The sequence below is a fragment of the Procambarus clarkii genome, chromosome 16 (assembly GCF_040958095.1).
Source record: "Procambarus clarkii isolate CNS0578487 chromosome 16, FALCON_Pclarkii_2.0, whole genome shotgun sequence".
Lineage (NCBI taxonomy): Eukaryota > Metazoa > Arthropoda > Malacostraca > Decapoda > Cambaridae > Procambarus > Procambarus clarkii.
Window position 1 is genome coordinate 36,109,592 of NC_091165.1, and position 20,315 is coordinate 36,129,906.

A 20,315-nucleotide genomic window follows, 5' to 3' on the forward strand; every position below is an offset into this window, starting at 1 on the left:
AAAGAAAAATCCAAAATACTTCTTCACATATGCGAAATCAAAAGGAAAAACTACTGCCAGTATTGAACCTATTCGTACGTGTGAAGGTTCATACACGGAGGATGACAAAGAAATTAGTGAAATCCTAAAAAAGCAGTATGAGGACATGTTTAGCACTCCAATAAACAACATGAAAGTGGAAGATCCAGACAATTTCTTTATGCATGATATCCAAACCCCTGTAAATATAACTGATATCAACATGAGTGTACTAGATTTTGAAAGAAAAATTATACCAGATGCACTTAAAGCAGCAGACATAGCCCCTCTACACAAGAGAGGGAGCAAAGCATTGGCAAAGAATTATAGACCAGTTGCACTAACGTTCCACATAATAAAAGTATTTGAGAGAGTGATTATGAGTCAGGTCACCAATTTCATGGAGACCAATGACCTTCACAATCCAGGCCAACATGGATTTCGAGCGGGAAGATCGTGCCTCTCACAGCTACTTGATCACTACGACAAAATCACTGAGGCATTAGAAGAAAAACAGAATTCTGATGTGGTATACACGGCTTCGCAAAGGCTTTCGATAAATGTGACCATGGAGTGATAGCACACAAAATGAGGTCAATGGGAATAACCGGTAAAGTAGGACGCTGGATACTCAGTTTTCTGACAAACAGGACTCAACGAGTAACAGTCAACCATATAAAATCGAGTCCAAGCGCAGTTAAAAGCTCTGTACCTCAGGGTACAGTCCTTGCACCACTGCTTTTCCTTATTCTCATATCAGATATAGACAAAAATACAAGTCACAGCTTCGTATCAGCCTTTGCAGATGACACAAAAATCTGCATGAAAATTACCTCTGCTGAAGACATTGAAAAACTACAAGCAGATATTAGTAAAGTTTTTGACTGGGCAACAGAAAATAACATGATGGATAACTGTGATAAATTCCAGGTACTCAGGTACAGTAAAAATGAGGACCTTAAACATAATACAGGGTACAAAACACAATAAAATGTGCCCATAGTAGGAAAGCAGCATGTAAAGCATTTGGGAATAATGATGTCTGACGACCTAACGTTTACGGAGACTAACCAAGCATATATTGCGTCAGCCAGAAAAATGATCGGATGGATTACGCAAACTTTTAAATCCAGGGCTCCCATCACAATGGTTGTACTATACAAATCACTTGTACTGTCCCGTCTTGAGTACTGCTCAGTATTCACTTCCCCCTTCAGAGCAGGAGAGATTGCTGAAATTGAGGAAATACAGAAAACATATACGGCATACATAGATGCAATATAGCACCTAAATTATTTGGATCGTCTCAAAGCTCTCCAAATGTACTCACTAGAAAGACGACGAGAGAGATATCAAATAATATACGCATGGAAAGTACTGGAGGGCCAGGTCCCAAATCTACACAGTAAAATAACAACGTACTGGAGTGAACGATATGGAAAAAAATGCAGAATGGAACAGGTGAAGAGCAGAGGTGCCATAGGCACAATTAGAGAACACTATAAACATCAGAGGTCCACGGTTGTTCAACACCCTCCCAGCGAGCATAAGAAATATTGCCGGAACAACCGTAGAAATCTTCAAGAGGAAACTAGATTGTTTCCTCTAAGGAGTGCCGGACCAACCGGGCTGTGGTGGGTATGTGGGCCTGCGGGCCGCTTCAAGCAACAGCTTAGTGGACGTACCAAACTCTTACAAGTCAAGCCTGGCTTCGGGCTAGGCTTGGGGAGTAGAAGAACTCCCAGAACCCCATCAAGCAGGTATCAAGCAGATTGGCTCTAAAGTGTCAGGGATGAACTTTATAGATGGTTTGAGCTGGGTATTGAGCTGGAATTTTTATAGGTGCTGTGTGTTGTGAACTAGAAATCAACGAAATACAGAGTTAGGAGGAGGATCATAGATAGTGGAGAAGAGATCGTGCGTGTTACGTGGACGTCTGAAGAGTGTGTTGAAGAAAATATGTGTTGTTCATGATAAGAGACATGTTGTTTATGTCTGTCAATCTGTTTGTCTAGCTAAGCTTTCCAATAGACATTGAGGGCAGAAATGTAGGTACTGTCATGGAGGCTTTCGCTGGTATTGAAGTCTTCCCATCGAGTGTTGAGTACATATCTAAGTGCTCTATTTTTAATTATCTGAAGTTTTAGTTTATTAGTGAGTGCTGCTAAAGAAAGTGCAAGTGGAGCATATGTTAGGAGAGGTCTGATAAGTGCTATATAGAGGTGCAGTTTTGTATCAGCTTTGGCAAATCTAAGTCTGTATAATTTACTTATGGCCTAGAGAGCTAGTGCATGTTTCTGTGCAGTGTGTGTATGAAAGTGTTGATCAAGTGTGAGGCCAAGAACTGTAGTGGAAGAAGATACAAAAATGTTAGTTGGAGTAGGAAAGAGTGAAGAGAGTTGAACAGGAAGAGGGCGTGCAGTTCTTTTACAGAATAACTAGATGAATTTGGATTTGTTGAGGTTAGTTTTAATGCGTCCAGTCATACTCCCATTCTGTTACAGCATCGAGTTCTTCTTGTGCTTTCCGTGATAATGTGTCTATGGAGTAGCTGGCGACAAAGTAAGTGATTTTATCAGCGTAGTAGATAGTTAATGAAGTGCGATTAATAGGCTCAGAGATGTCGCTGATGTATAGGATGCAAAGTGTCGGGGCAAGGACAGAGCCTTGGAGAAACATCGGCATGTAAGTCAATATAGTCTGAGTGTCATCGGAGGAACTTAATCCTCATAGTCCTATTGTCTAAATAGTTTAGTGGTGATGAAGGGAAGATTAAAGTTACTTCAGAGTCTAAATTTGAGGCCGTCATTTCCAACAGTGTCAAAGGCCTTCTACACGTCTTTAGTAATAAGTACAGTCTTAAGTCTCTGGTTATGGTTGATGCTGATGTAATTGGTCATGATATTTAAGGAGTCATGTGTGGACCGGTGAGGCTGGAAGCAAAAGTGTTTATTAGTAAGTCATTGTCTTCCAGGTGCGTTCTGAGTCTCATGTTGACCAGCCTTTCAAAGACTTTGCCAAGTGTCTCTAAAATGAGTCTGTAATTTCGCCAATTAATTTCCGAGAACGAGAGGTGGCGGACGTGCTGTCTCTGCGCCCGTTCTTACCTGGGCTTGTCTCGACATTTTAAAGCTTGTGAGAAGGCCAGAACCAATAATAGTTAAGCCCGGGACTTCCAGGAGGAATGTGGCCCAGAAGCTGGCCTCGTATGTAGACGGATTGACTGGGATGGTGAGGAAGATGAGCCGAGGGCCTCGCCTCGGGGCGACCAGGAGCCTGACCCACTGAGGCGGTCACGTGTCGTCAAGAGGACGACGTTCATCAGTAGCCGCACCTAAGGACGAGGCGGGGACTGGTACACAAGGAGGGGTCCCCATGGCAAGAACTCTACACTGAAGAGAATTCGGAAGGACAAGGAAGATAAATAGGAGCCCGAGAGTAGAGGCTCGGTGATCACCCAGTGATTTCTTCAGTAGCCGCAGGTAGTAGGATGTACGCTTCAGCAGTAACTTTTGATAGTTAGGAAAAGTTACTGTTGAACTCTTAAGAGTTCTTAGGGGGGAAATTCGAGGCCAAAGTTACTGCTGATGTCTTAAGGAATTCTTATGGGGGAAATTCAGGATAAAAATCGTACCTGATGTCTTAAAGAATTCTTAGGGGAAAATTTCGAGGCAAAAGTCGGCGCTGACCTTCCACCTGCTTTCAGGTGAAATGTTTCAGTCTTATTCTGGCTAAATAGAATCAGTCAGTCTGTCTGACTGAAATACTTCAGTCTGCCCGAAACGCTATGCATGCTAGTGACTTTACAAGAATGTAAATCTTCAGTACTCAGTACTCTCATAAACCCAATGTACCTTTTTGAATATAAATAAATAAAATAAATAAATAAATAAATTATTCGCCGCAGCCCTGGCACCTGATTTCTGGCAGATTTTTCAGAGTCAATGTTCAGAGAACAGTTTAATTAGGAGATTGTTAAAGAAACCTTATTAGGGTAATTCAGGGGTTTAAGTCGTCTCTGCGTTCTTATTTTAAACTCTACTGACGTAAGTTTATATTTTCAAAAATTCATTCACATTATCAGAAGTTAATTCTTGGACCCGGCTGTATACATTTATATGTGTAGTTTCGCTTCTAAAATTCTTGGACCCGGCTGTATACATTTATATGTGTAGTTTCGCTTCTAAAAACCCAATTATGGCCCAATTAAAAACAGTCATACTTCTAACGTAGTAAGAAAATAAAATAGAGTTACCGAGTTTTAGCTCTCGTCCCCCGCCTTAGTTTACTCCCATAGACTCGATACTATCAGTCCAATCACCCTGAAATTTAAACTCGCTGTATTTCGGACATAATAAAATATATAAAAGCAATTACCGAGCTCCAGCTCTTGTCCTCCGCCTTACTTTACTCCTACAGAGTTGGAGTTGTACCTCAAGGTACAACTCCGCTATTAACCGATTAGTTTCCTCGAGATTTAAAACATAGTTATTTCAGACATAGTAATAAAAAAAGAGTTATCGTGCTCCAGCTCTTGTTCCCGCCTTAAATCATTCATACAACTTTGCTACTTCCAGTTCAAATCCTCTAAAATTTAAACCCATTGTATTTCAGACATTGTAAAATAAATTAAAGCAAATACCGAGAATCTCTACCGAGATTCAGCTCCTGACCTCCGCCTTAGTTCAATGTTCATCAAACTTAGTTATTCCAGAACCTCAGACTGGCTCCCGCCTCTCTCCTTATCAAAGTAAACATATCCTCTCCTTTAATACTCTTGTTTAATTATTTGTGTAAATAATCACTCACCAGGTAATAATTGTCGTAAAAAACGACACCATTTACTAACTTTCAATACAATAGACAGATAATATTGCTGCTGCTTTACTACAAACTAATTAACCCAAAGTATATTTTTTATTCATTCAAAGAAAACAAGATTGCAGTGGAATTTTCCCCGGAAGAAAATAGGATTATCATTGCCACGTCGCCATTAAATTCACCAGCTAGTAATATTGGGAATTCTTCTTTAAACCTCAGTCTCTGGACTGTAAACACCAAAAAAATATTTACCTTGAACCAACTTAATTATCAGTACTAAAATAGTTTAAATATAAACCCTCTTTCCACTTCTTGATAAAACGCATCTGGAGAACAGCCGATGCGGGGGTGGGGGGTGGCGAGGGGGTGGGAGTAGCCATTTTAACTCTGGACAGTTCGAGCGTGTCGTGTACTTGTGCATAACAGGTTATTGTCGAAGTCTTAGACAGCACAAATCGGCACCGTCGCACCAAGGAAGGCATTACATCCGTACAGTATACTAAATGATTTGTAACGTTCTTATTTCATTGTGTAATTATACTTTAATAGTTACGCTGTATGTAAACAATAGATCCGAGGGTGAGCAACAATCTCATCTCTTTATTACAGATTATTATCATCTATACAAATAAAAATGGAAATGTTCGTTTGTTCATAATCGCTAATCTCCGAAAGTTCTTCACCGATTGCTTTGACATTTTCACACAACGTTCTATTCGCATCCGAGCGGGTTTTTATATACATACTATATAGATGTAATGTCTGTGAACGGAAAAAACATGTTTTTTTTTTTAACTGTGTTTTTCATGTGAGGGGAAATCTTCGAAACCTCTTTACCGATTGCTTTGAAATTTTGACACAACGTTGCATTCGAATAAGCGCGCGTTTTTATATATCTACTATGTACATGCCTCACTAGTGACAGGAAAAAAACATGCATTTTTGAAAAACGACGCCATCTGTTGGACGTAGGAGCAACACACGCTGTAATCTCCGAAAGTTTTTCACTGATTCCTTTGAAATTTTGACAAGTAGTTTCATTCGAATACGTGGGTGTGTTTATATAATTACTAAATAGATGTCACACCTGTGACAGGTAAAAACAGCTTAAAAAAAAACAGTGCCATCTGTTGCACGTAAGAGCAACATATGCTATACTGAATATTTTACGATTCCATTTCAGTGTTTCCTAGAGCATTGATAAATAGAATTTTTCATAGATTTCCATTTATTTTCATTTTGATTTAAATACTTTGTGTGAAATTGCGTCGGAATTGAGCTTTGTTGTTTATCCCATACCATTCATTTCGTAAGTATAATTATAGATGCCACACCTGTGACAGGTAAAAACATTATTTTTTTTAAGAAACAGCGCCATCTGTTGTATGTAAGAGCAACAAACACTATATTAAATATGTTATGATTCCATTTCAATGTTTCTGATTGTTTTGACATATTGAATTTTAACATATTTCTATTTATTTTCATATGGATTTAATTATTATTTGTGACATTGCGTTGGAATTGAGCTGTGTTGTTTACCATACCATTCATTTCGTAAGCTCAGTTTATTTTTTTATTTTTCATTATTTTTCATTTCGTTTTTTGGACTGTTTTTCTTATATTTCAGTGATGGGGAACATCCGATCATTTGATGTTCACAATTTTCTGATGGGAACATCAGATCATTTGGGATGAATCGGAGGAGGGAGTGGGGAATGGTGGGGGAGGACGAGGGGACAGAGGAGGGGGGTAATGGTGGGGTAGGACGAGGGAACGGAGGAGATGGGGATGGTGGGGACGAGGGAACAGGGAAATGGTGAATGGTGGGGAGGACAAGGGAGCAGGGGAGTGGGGAATAGTGGGGAAGACGAGGGGATGGGGAAGAGGGGAATGGTTGGGAGGATGAGGGGAGGGGAAATGGGAGATGGTGGGGAAGACGAGGGGACGGTGAAGTGAAGAATGGTTGGGAGGACGAAGGGACGGTTGAGGGGTGAATGGTGGGGAGGTCTGGGAGACAGGGGAAGGTTGCTGTTGTTCACCAATGCACACGCGTTGCTGAGCCACAGCAACGCGTGGCCGGGTACAGCTAGTTATACATCAAACTAAATAATTTATATGTGGCAAAACTTACGGTGTAAACTCATCCGCAAGTAAACTGAGAAGTGAAGTTACTAATGAGTCCACGTGACTGGCTGGCTACCCACTTGCTCTACATCAGTACCAGAACATTGAAGCCTTCTAGTCAGATAAGGTTTACGTTTTCATTCACTAATTTGTAGTCTAACCCTGATAACATTGAATGTCTACCAATTACAATAATATGTCTACTAATTCCAGATTCCAAGAATGTCTACCAATTGTCTGCCAATAACAGTGAATGTCTACAATCGATTAATTTCGATTGATAAACTATATAAATAATATTCCCCCCCCCCCCCAGCTTGTGAAGGAAACGATTTGTGGTAATTTAAATTATAAAGTCCACTTTAACATTATACAGTCTGCTACTGAAATAAATTAATTAATATAAGAAATAAATTACTTTATGAATTAAAAATAAATTAATATATGAATTAAAAGTAAATTATAAATTAGAATTTATTAAGTAAATTAATAATTGTATTAAAATAAATCAATAAATCCCAGGAGTCACATTTTCCCACAATAATCACCCGGTCATAACACTCCTTATCTCCCCCCTCACCCCCCCACAACCCTTCCTTCCTCAGTCCCTCTCCCTCCCTCCCTCCCTCCCTCCCTCCCTCCCTCCCTCCCTCCCTCCCTCCCTCCCTCCCTCCCTCCCTCCCTCCCTCCCTCTCCCTCTCCCTCCCTCTCCCTCTCCCTCCCTCTCTCCCTCCATGATCCCCCCCCCCCACGCTCGTCCGCCCACTAATCTCCCTCTCACCCTTTTATCTTTCCCTTCCCTCACCCCCCCCTCTCCCAACCCACCCACACCTCCCTCCCTCCCTCCCTCCCCAGAATTGAATAATACAACTATCATCCAATACTCTTACTGTATTTGTGTATTCTCTCCGTGTTCACAGCATATTCTCTGTATAACTGTTATACTCATTACTCATGTTCCCTGTATGTTCAAATAATAATTTTCGCCTGTTTTTCAGTGTTCTTTGAATTATTTTTCACGTTTTATACAAATTCCACTCATGTTCTCTGTGTTCTTTGTCATGTTCTCAAAATGTTCTTTACGTGTTCTTCACACGTTCTTCGTTCATTCTTCGCGTATGTTATATATTTTTTCATGTTTTCATGTTCTCTGCAAGTTCAAGTCATATTCCCTCCACATGTTCTCTATGTTCATCAACTTCTCTCATAAGTTCTCTGTGTTCTTTTTCACATGCTCCATGTTCTCAGAATGTTCTTCACAAGTTCGTTGTTCATTCTTCTTATAATCTATGTATTCTCTTCATCTATATATTCTCTTTATGTTTTCACATTCTCTGCAAGTTCCGTTCATATTCCCTCCACATGTTCACTAAGTTCACCGCATTTTCTTACATGTTCTTTAAAATCAAATGTACAAATGTATCTTCCGTTCAGTAACTAGTTCTTTATCAAATATTATCAACGGCATTATAGATCCCAACATATTTAGTTTCAGTTTATTTAGCTAATTACAATATATTTATTATAAAGTAATTATTAAGTTATTTACCAAGATTTATTTTTAAAGAACTGTGTCAATGTATTTCTTCTTAAGCACTTATTATTTCTTACCAGCACTGTTCTTTAACCAGTATTACATTTATGTAGTAACATATGTACCAACACATTCTTTTCTTATAGTTTCTTACCAAGAATTATTCGTCAATCAAATGTAACTTATCTAACCCTTTTTAATGTAACTTACTCAACCCATCCTAATGTAACTTACTCAACCCATCCTAATGTAACTTACTCAACCCATCCTAATGTAACTTACTCAACCCATCCTAATGTAACTTACTCAACCCATCCTAATGTAACTTACTCAACCCATCCTAATGTAACTTACTCAACCCATCCTAATGTAACTTACTCAACCCATCCTAATGTAACTTACTCAACCCATCCTAATGTAAGTTGCCTATCCCAACTACATATCCTCTTCTACCTGCTGTAACTTACATAACTTAGCCTACCTGACGTAACTTGCCCATCCTGATATTGCGTAACTTTACATAACTTACCAAATTACCTGCCCTCACCTACCTACCCCAACCCAACTTACCCATCCTGACCCAACCTAACTTCCATGACTTACTAACTTAACTTATGTATTCCAACTTACATATCCTTACCTACCTGATAGAACTTACACAACCAATCCTTCGTGACATAACTTACCCATCCTAACTTGGGCTAACTTCCATAACTTAATAATGCAACTTACCTATACTAACTTAGTCTGTCCTGTAGGGGCCTGCCAGCTGAGTAGACAGCGCTTCGGATTCGTAGTCCTGAGGTTCCGGGTTCGATCCCCAGTGGAGGCGGAAACAAATAGGCAGAGTTTCTTTCACCCTGATGCCCCTGTTACCTAGCAGTAAATAGGTACCTGGGAGTTAGACAGCTGCTACGGGCTGCTTCCTGGGAGTGTGTAACAAAAAGAAGGCCTGGTCGAGGACCGGGCCGCGGGGACGCTAAGCCCCGAAATTATCATTAGACAACCTCAAGAAGATCCTAATGTAACTTACCTAACCTAACCTACCAGACATAACTTACCTACCCTTTCACCTTACCTTTCACTATCTTTCTTACCTTTCACCACCTTCCTCACCTTTCACCACCTTCCTCACCTTTCACCACCTTCCTTACCTTTCACCACCTTCCTTACCTTTCACCACCTTCCTTACCTTTCACCACCTTCCTTACCTTTCACCACCTCCCTTACCTTTCACCACCTCCCTTACCTTTCACTACCTTCCTTACCTTTCACCACCATCCTTACCTTTCACCACCTCCCTTACCTTTCACCACCTTCCTTACCTTTCACCACCTTCCTTACCTTTCACCACCTTCCTTACCTTTCACCACCATCCTTACCTTTCACCACCTTCCTTACCTTTCACCACCTTCCTTACCTTTCACCACCTTCCTTACCTTTCACCACCATCCTTACCTTTCACCACCTTCCTTACCTTTCACCACCACCCTTACCTTTCACCACCTCCCTTACCTTTCACCACCATCCTTACCTTTCACCACCTTCCTTACCTTTCACCACCTTCCTTACCTTTCACCACCATCCTTACCTTTCACCACCTCCCTTACCTTTCACCACCTACCTTACCTTTCACCACCTTCCTTACCTTTCACCACCTTCCTTACCTTTCACCACCTCCCTTACCTTTCACTACCTCCCTTACCTTTCACTACCTTCCTTACCTTTCACCACCTTCCTTACCTTTCACCACCTACCTTACCTTTCACCACCTCCCTTACCTTTCACTACCTTCCTTACCTTTCACCACCTCCCTTACCTTTCACCACCTCCCTTACCTTTCACCACCTCCCTTACCTTTCACCACCTTCCTTACCTTTCACCACCTCCCTTACCTTTCACCACCTTCCTTACCTTTCACCACCTTCCTTACCTTTCACCACCTACCTTACCTTTCACCACCTCCCTTACCTTTCACTACCTTCCTTACCTTTCACCACCTTCCTTACCTTTCACCACCTTCCTTACCTTTCACCACCTTCCTTACCTTTCACCACCTTCCTTACCTTTCACCACCTTCCTTACCTTTCACCACCTCCCTTACCTTTCACTACCTTCCTTACCTTTCACCACCTTCCTTACCTTTCACCACCTCCCTTACCTTTCACCACCTTCCTTACCTTTCACCACCTTCCTTACCTTTCACCACCTTCCTTACCTTTCACCACCTCCCTTACCTTTCACCACCTCCCTTACCTTTCACCACCTACCTTACCTTTCACCACCTCCCTTACCTTTCACCACCTCCCTTACCTTTCACCACCTTCCTTACCTTTCACCACCTCCCTTACCTTTCACTACCTTCCTTACCTTTCACCACCTTCCTTACCTTTCACCACCTCCCTTACCTTTCACCACCTTCCTTACCTTTCACCACCTCCCTTACCTTTCACCACCTACCTTACCTTTCACCACCTCCCTTACCTTTCACCACCTCCCTTACCTTTCACCACCTTCCTTACCTTTCACCACCTACCTTACCTTTCACCACCTACCTTACCTTTCACCACCTCCCTTACCTTTCACCACCTCCCTTACCTTTCACCACCTCCCTTACCTTTCACCACCTCCCTTACCTTTCACCACCTCCCTTACCTATCACCACCTCCCTTACCTTTCACCACCTCCCTTACCTTTCACCACCTTCCTTACCTTTCACCACCTCCCTTACCTTTCACCACCTCCCTTACCTTTCACCACCTTCCTTACCTTTCACCACCTCCCTTACCTTTCACCACCTTCCTTACCTTTCACCACCTCCCTTACCTTTCACTACCTTCCTTACCTTTCACCACCTTCCTTACCTTTCACCACCTTCCTTACCTTTCACCACCTCCCTTACCTTTCACTACCTTCCTTACCTTTCACCACCTTCCTTACCTTTCACCACCTCCCATACCTTTCACCACCTCCCTTACCTTTCACTACCTTCCTTACCTTTCACCACCTTCCTTACCTTTCACCACCTCCCTTACCTTTCACTACCTTCCTTACCTTTCACCACCTTCCTTACCTTTCACCACCTCCCTTACCTTTCATCACCTCCCTTACCTTTCACCACCTCCCTTACCTTTCACCACCTCCCTTACCTTTCACCACCTTCCTTACCTTTCACCACCTCCCTTACCTTTCACCACCTTCCTTACCTTTCACCACCTCCCTTACCTTTCACTACCTTCCTTACCTTTCACCACCTTCCTTACCTTTCACCACCTTCCTTACCTTTCACCACCTCCCTTACCTTTCACTACCTTCCTTACCTTTCCCCACCTTCCTTACCTTTCGCCACCTTCCTTACCTTTCACCACCTCCCTTACCTTTCACTACCTCCCTTACCTTTCACCACCTTCCTTACCTTTCACCACCTCCCTTACCTTTCACCACCTCCCTTACCTTTCACTACCTTCCTTACCTTTCACCACCTTCCTTACCTTTCACCACCTCCCTTACCTTTCACCACCTACCTTACCTTTCACCACCTCCCTTACCTTTCACCACCTCCCTTACCTTTCACCACCTCCCTTACCTTTCACCACCTACCTTACCTTTCACCACCTCCCTTACCTTTCACCGCCTCCCTTACCTTTCACCACCTCCCTTACCTTTCACCACCTACCTTACCTTTCACCACCTACCTTACCTTTCACCACCTCCCTTACCTTTCACCACCTTCCTTACCTTTCACCACCTCCCTTACCTTTCACCACCTACCTTACCTTTCACCACCTCCCTTACCTTTCACCACCTCCCTTACCTTTCACCACCTCCCTTACCTTTCACCACCTACCTAACCTTTCACCACCTACCTTACCTTTCACCACCTCCCTTACCTTTCACCACCTCCCTTACCTTTCACCACCTTCCTTACCTTTCACCACCTACCTTACCTATCACCACCTCTCTAATCAGCACCTTTTCACTTCATCTTTATGATCATAGTGAGGATGACGTCTTATCTTAAGCGAGATCGAAAGTTAGTAAGCTTTACCATTTAAGTCAAACGTGGTGTAAAAGATTTCGACTATGATCCACCCCATCCAAAGACCTGTCACCCTGCAAACTTTAGTGAGACTAGCTCCCAGCGTCTGGCCGTTCACCTCCAATAAACCAACAGGCAATAATATATTTTACAGATATAGATATAAACAACTGTGACATAGAATTAAACAGCAACGTTTGCTAATTTGTAGACTATTACAAAATAGGGAAGTAAATTCTCCCGATACAAGATCTGGACAGGTATTAAAAATGGAGGAATTTCAGGTGATTATCGTCGGGTCATGAACTATGGCAACGAGCGTACAGTTGCCAGATGTCGGCGGGAGTGTTATTGTTATACGATTTGTTTGTTTCTGAAGAAATCGTATAACAATAACATTCACCTCCCTTCAACACTGCTATGTTGAAGGGAGGAGTCTTCCCTGTGTTGAAGGGAGGAGTCTTCCCTGTGTTGAAGGGAGGAGTCTTCCCTGTGTTGAAGGGAGGAGTCTTCCCTGTGTTGAAGGGAGGAGTCTTCCCTGTGTTGAAGGGAGGAGTCTTCCCTGTGTTGAAGGGAGGAGTCTTCCCTGTGTTGAAGGGAGGAGTCTTCTCTGTGTTGAAGGGAGGAGTCTTCCCTGTGTTGAAGGGAGGAGTCTTCCCTGTGTTGAAGGGAGGAGTCTTCCCTGTGTTGAAGGGAGGAGTCTTCCCTGTGTTGAAGGGAGGAGTCTTCTCTGTGTTGAAGGGAGGATACTTCCCTGTGTTGAAGGGAGGATACTTCCCTGTGTTGAAGGGAGGAGTCTTCCCTGTGTTGAAGGGAGGAGTCTTCCCTGTGTTGAAGGGAGGAGTCTTCCCTGTGTTGAAGGGAGGAGTCTTCCCTGTGTTGAAGGGAGGAGTCTTCCCTGTGTTGAAGGGAGGATACTTCCCTGTGTTGAAGGGAGGATACTTCCCTGTGTTGAAGGGAGGATACTTCCCTGTGTTGAAGGGAGGAGTCTTCCCTGTGTTGAAGGGAGGAGTCTTCCCTGTGTTGAAGGGAGGAGTCTTCCCTGTGTTGAAGGGAGGAGTCTTCCCTGTGTTGAAGGGAGGATACTTCCCTGTGTTGAAGGGAGGAGTCTTCCCTGTGTTGAAGGGAGGAGTCTTCCCTGTGTTGAAGGGAGGAGTCTTCCCTGTGTTGAAGGGAGGAGTCTTCCCTGTGTTGAAGGGAGAAGGCTGGATTTTACCGTCCAACCACTTTGACTGGACGGTAGAGTGACGGTCTTGCTCCATGCAGGTCGGCGTTCAATCCCCGACCGTCCAAGTGGTTGGGCACCATTCCCCCCTCCCCCGTCCCACCCCAAATCCTTAACCTTACCCCTTCCATGTGTTATAAAGTCGTAATGGCTTGGCGCTTTCTCCTGATAATTAAAAAATTTCTGGTCAATCTCAATTTCGACCGGAGATTGTTGACTTATTTTCCGTTCCTGTTGACTTCAGTCACCAAAGATCTTGACATTCTTCTCAGGATTGTTCCATGTGTGTGTTAAGTACATGGTTTAGCGAGAGGATTAAAAAAAGGTAGTTTGGTAATTAGCGCCGTAGATGATAAGAAAATTCAAAGTGTTAGTTTAGCATTTGATAACAAACGACGAGACTTACAACCCAACCACTAATGACCTCATTAGACGTTGAGCTGTAAGTCTTGTCCTAACCACACACTCAGACCTTAACAAGCACCCAGGAGAGTGTGAAACACTTGGTGTAATTGTGGACCATTGTCAAGTCCATTGTGAATTCTCATTCTCGATTGAGAATGGTCCAGGACGGACCGAAACGTCTTCGTCCCTTCACTTTTTAGTGTGTGGTCTGGTCACCATACTTCAGCCCCGTTATTGTGACTCCTCGTCTGCACTTGGTGTAATTTCCTTTCATACATCTCACACATTCACACGTCTCAGGTTCTAGCCTATAAACAAAACAAAAAATCACATAAGTAATAATAATAATAATAATAATAATAATAATAATAATAATAATAATAATAATAATAATAATAATAATAATATACAAGATCCAATACATAAGAGTATTTTTAATCACATAATTTTAATCACTACTTACCTAGTAAGTGGTGAACACTTACTAGGTAAGTGAACAAGCGGTGAACACTTACTAGGTAAGTGAACAAGTGGTGAACACTTACTAGGTAAGTGTACAAGTGGTGAACACTTACTAGGTAAGTGTACAAGTGGTGAACACTTACTAGGTAAGTGAACAAGCGGTGAACACTTACTAGGTAAGTGTACAAGCGGTGAACACTTACTAGGTAAGTGAACAAGTGGTGAACACTTACTAGGTAAGTGAACAAGTGGTGAACACTTACTAGGTAAGTGAACAAGTGGTGAACACTTACTAGGTAAGTGTACAAGTGGTGAACACTTACTAGGTAAGTGAACAAGCGGTGAACACTTACTAGGTAAGTGAACAAGCGGTGAACACTTACTAGGTAAGTGAACAAGCGGTGAACACTTACTAGGTAAGTGTACAAGTGGTGAACACTTACTAGGTAAGTGTACAAGTGGTGAACACTTACTAGGTAAGTGAACAAGTGGTGAACACTTACTAGGTAAGTGTACAAGTGGTGAACACTTAATAGCTAAGTGAACATGTGGTAAAAATTTACTAGTTAAGTGGACGACACATTTGACCGCAGTAAGGTATCGTCTACACACATACTTGACCGGAGTCAAGTATCGAATACTGGAAAAAAGGAGATGTTGACACATTGAGGTGATGGCGGGCAGGCGGGGTCCGGGAGCTACAGCCTCACAGCTTGACCCTCACCTGCAGGACTACAGGTCGTAGTTCAAGCTCTGAGCAACACTTGACATCTCGTGTCAATATTGACATGCTCTCTATATGTAAAGTGTAATTACGTCAAGTTGTCTAGACCGAGGACCCCTGTCGCCCGCGGCCCCTCGGCTCCCTGGCCGTTAGTGGCGGGAAACAAATATTTCTATTGGGCCGAAGAAGCGGTTGTGCGCGGCGGTGTTTACCTCGGGGTGGAGCCGAGCCTCTTCACTGGTCAGGGCTCCTGGAGCGTCATTCATGGTGCAGGGTTCACGAGGGCCATTCTCTCACCCTCCATAGAGCCCTGAGAAAGGGTCTCTCCGGGTTATCGCTGCTCTCTTTCAGTCTGGCTTTATCCCGCCTCTCGTACAGTTGTGTCAACAATGGTGAGGCGCTGGTGCGGGCCGGATTGGTGAGATGATCCCGGCCGCTGCGTGAGGGGAATGGTCGTCCCGGATGAGGGAGGGGGAGGGGGGGGGGAAAGGGGGGAAGGTAAGTCAAGCAGTGAGGGGAAAAGAGGGAGAATGAGACCAGCATCAGCAAGAAGAGGACGAGATGAAAGGTGAGCGCAGCATCAGCAGGGATGCTCTAGTTGTGACCTCAGTCCTTCTCCTCAGTACCCCCCCCCCCCTGGCCCCGTTCTGAGAGCCATTCAACATCTTGATCGAATACCGAAACTGCCGTGAACATGTATTATGAAACATATTATCCAATGGGAGGCGTACTTTAACACCATGTCCAGCCTGTCTCGGACTGCCATTGGTTGAAGCACTCACTCTCCAGACGTCATCAAGCAAGGTGGGTCCATTGCCTCCTCCACCACTCTGGACAGTCTCTGCCTGAGACCCGTTCATTGACCTCTAACAAGAACAAGAGTGTGGTCTTGAAGCTAGCCAGCGGCCCTTCCACTGCAGTTCTGGCCCAGGTTGCAGAAGCCAAGATGCTGAGCTGAGGACAATGACTCACTGTTATACCCACAAAAGAGGACAATCTAAGAAAAGTATGAAGGCAATTGGTGCAGTCACGTGGGAATTGATGACGATGATGACAGATGACAGAAAAGTGAGAATTGATGACAGAAAGAACTTCTTGCCACTACTTTTCTGCTATTTTTGAGAGAGGTGTGCACGAGATGCCTCTGGAGAAGATTACGTCAGTTAGCAGTAAGTACACAGCAATGTTTAGTGATCTGGTGAAGCGATAGTGAAACCTGCATCTAGATATCCGTGGAGTTACATTAAGTACTGGTCACAAATCTCATGCATTTCTCAGGGACAAATTATTCAGTGCTGTTAACACCCTATTGACTGGTGCCAACATGCCAACTCACTCCCTTTATGATAAATGATTGAGTAAAATTTCCTACAATCTCATCAAACTCATCATTGCTTTTAAATGTAATCTACCTGTCTCCGATATTCCTCTTTATCTGTACCGCACTCTGTATGATACAAAAGTATCATACACACCCGACACCAAGTAAGGTAATAAGAATCTTGCTCTTCTCAAAGCTCTCACACTTGAAACAATTGCCTCCTCCATCGAAAATTTAAGATCTCACGAGCACTGTGTCTACACCGACGGCTCAGTCCAATCCTCTACTGTACGGACTGCAGCAGCATGTAGGGTTTACAGTACAGTAATATTATTTGCACACAGACTATCAGTGTCAGGTTAAACTACTGGCTGACCTCCACACAAGCAGAACTAGCGGCACTACAGCTAGTTACCTGAACATAACCAAACATAGGAGGAGGAATATTATTTTATGAGTCAAAGTCTGCTCTTCAAGCAACTGAAAACTTCTCCTGGAAGATCGACAGCAAGAACCTCACATTACCAGTTATAAATGATCTAATTGCCTCACAAAGTAAAGGGTTTCGAATCACAATTGTATGGAGACCATCACTCACAAATATAATCCATCATAATAACACAGACATTACAGCCAAATTAGGGTGTAACAAAGATGAATTAGACCTAGGCATCCCCATCTCTGCTGACAAAACAATATTGTTCCAAGCGCTCAGGCCTGATTTGAGAGAAAATACTGACACTCAACGACCTGAAAGCACTAGTATAAAAAGTTATGATTTGTTCAGATCTGAAACCGATGTTTATGGTCAGCACAAAACATCGACCAGACTGTGCGACACAGTGGTTGCCAGGATCAGGTTGGGTTACCGTTACCTGTGACAGATGGCTACAGGTGACGGATCTCCCAATCCTGAGCACTCCAGGTGCAAACTCTGTGAGCAGAACTGCGGCATGATCTCCCACACTACATCACCGAATGCCTAGTTATCAGACCATTCAGACCAGTTGGCATGAGGTACCTGGAGCTTTGCAATTACTTTATTCACTCTCGTGTTCTTGAGGATATCCTCATTATGCACCCAAAGTCTGCCAGTGCATGCTACTAGTCACATGCCTCTGTATGACTAACCATCCTGTGTGATGGGGATCTTAACATCAAGTATATAATTTTTGACACTGTGCGCCCCATCATAGTCCAGGGTAACTGCACAAATACAGATGTACCTAAATGTGTTAATAAAAGAGTGATTACAATCTCTGAGGTATGGATACCCAAAGTGATCATAATCTCTGAGGTATGGATACCCAAAGTGATCATAATCTCTGAGGTATGGACACCCAAAGTGATCATAATCTCTGAGGTATGGACACCCAAAGTGATCATAATCTCTGAGGTATGGACACCCAAAGTGATCACAATCTCTGAGGTATGGATACCCAAAGTGATCATAATCTCTGAGGTATGGATACCCAAAGTGATCACAATCTCTGAGGTATGGACACCCAAAGTGATCATAATCTCTGAGGTATGGATACCCAAAGTGATCATAATCTCTGAGGTATGGACACCCAAAGTGATCATAATCTCTGAGGTATGGATACCCAAAGTGATCATAATCTCTGAGGTATGGATACCCAAAGTGATCATAATCTCTGAGGTATGGATACCCAAAGTGATCATAATCTCTGAGGTATGGATACCCAAAGTGATCATAATCTCTGAGGTATGGATACCCAAAGTGATCATAATCTCTGAGGTATGGACACCCAAAGTGATCACAATCTCTGAGGTATACTCCACATACTCAGGTCTCATATGAGGGGAAGAAATGACACAAAGGCGTGGAAGCGCCAGTATTAAAAGCTTTGATTTATTTGGAACTGAAATTACTATACATGCGCAGTGCAAAAAGTCCTCTGAGCTATGGTTACCTGTAGCAGGTGGGCATTAATCCCTGCATGGGTAACAGTGCAGGCTACACCCCACACCCCCTGCATGGGTAACAGTGCTGGCTACACCCCCATACCCCCTGCAAGGGTAACAGTGCAGGCTACACCCCCCCTGCATGGGTAACAGTGCAGGCTACACCCCCACACCCCCTACATGGGTAACAGTGCAGGCTACACCCCATACCCCCTGCATGGGTAACAGTGCAGGCTACACCCCCACACCCCCTACATGGGTAACAGTGCAGGCTACACCCCACACCCCCTGCATGGGTAACAGTGCAGGCTACACCCCACACCCCTACATGGGTAACAGTGCAGGCTACACCCCCCCCCCTGCATGGGTAACAGTGCAGGCTACACCCCCCCCCTGCATGGGTATCAGTGCAGGCTACACCCCCACACCCCCTACATGGGTAACAGTGCAGGCTACACCCCACACCCCCTGCATGGGGGTGTGGGGTGTAGCTAAAGTATGGCTAAAGTAGCTTAGTATGGCTAAACCCCCACACTCCCTGCATAGGTAACAGTGCAGGCTACACCCCCCACACCCCCTGCATGGGTAACAGTGCAGGCTACACCCCACACCCCCTGCATGGGTAACAGTGCAGGCTACACCCCACACCCCCTGCATGGGTAACAGTGCAGGCTACACCCCCCACCCCCTGCATGGGTAACAGTGCAGGCTACACCACACACCCCCTGCATGGGTAACAGTGCAGGCTACACCCCACACCCCCTGCATGGGTAAGAGTGCAGGCTACACCCCCCCGCCCCCTGCATGGGTAACAGTGCAGGCTACACCCCCCCTGCATGGGTAACAGTGCAGGCTACACCCCTCCTGCATGGGTAACAGTGCAGGATACACCCCCACACCCCCTGCATGGGTAACAGTGCAGGCTACACCCCCCTGCATGGGTAACAGTGCAGGCTACACCCCCCTGCATGGGTAACAGTGCAGGCTACACCCCCACACCCCCTGCATGGGTAACAGTGCAGGCTACACCCCCCCTACATGGGTAACAGTGCAGGCTACACCACACACCGCATGCATGGGTAACAGTGCAGGCTACACCCCCACACCCCCTGCATGGGTATCAGTGCAGGCTACACCCCACACCCCCTGCATGGGTAACAGTGCAGGCTACACTCCCCCCCCTGCATGGGTAACAGTGCAGGCTACACCCCCACACCCCCTGCATGGGTATCAGTGCAGGCTACACCCCACACCCCCTGCATGGGTAACAGTGCAGGCTACACCCCCACACCCCCTACATGGGTAACAGTGCAGGCTACACCCCCTACATGGGTAACAGTGCAGGCTACACCCCCTACATGGGTAACAGTGCAGGCTATACCCCCTACATGAGTAACAGTGCAGGCTACACCCCCACACCCCCTACATGGGTAACAGTGCAGGCTACACCACACACCCCCTACATGGGTAACAGTGCAGGCTACACCCCCTACATGGGTAACAGTGCAGGATACACCCCCACACCCCCTACATAGGTAACAGTGCAGGCTACACCCCACACCCCCTGCATGGGTAACAGTGCAGGATACACCCCCACACTCCCTGCATGGGTAACAGTGCAGGCTACACCCCACACCCCCTGCATGGGAAACAGTGCAGGCTACACCCCCTGCATGGGTAACAGTGCAGGCTACACCCCACACCCCCTGCATG

The 20,315-nt window shown here is 44.4% G+C and overlaps 1 protein-coding gene across 1 annotated transcript; it reads right to left on the reverse strand.

Annotated features, from left to right (window-relative positions):
• Window positions 1-2,487: 2,487 nt before the first annotated feature.
• On the reverse strand, window positions 2,488-13,801 carry LOC123760177 (G protein-regulated inducer of neurite outgrowth 1-like). The gene is made up of 2 exons (XM_045745685.2): window positions 12,943-13,801; window positions 2,488-2,684 (listed from the first exon to the last, which is right to left on the reverse strand). The coding sequence occupies exons 1-2, from the start codon at window positions 13,799-13,801 to the stop codon at window positions 2,488-2,490; spliced, it is 1,056 nt and encodes a 351-aa protein (XP_045601641.2).
• Window positions 13,802-20,315: the final 6,514 nt, after the last annotated feature.

What these genes read in the sequence shown, in the direction of transcription:
- LOC123760177 (XM_045745685.2), bottom strand. Translation starts at nt 13,801, where the DNA reads ATGGAGCAAGACCGTCACTCTACCGTCCAGTCAAAGTGGTTGGACGGT. An exon ending in CATAGCAGTGTTGAAGGGAG is followed by an intron (nt 2,685 to 12,942) that starts GTGAATGTTATT and finishes TGTTTCTCCAAG; the next exon opens with GCTCTGTCCTTGCCCCGACA.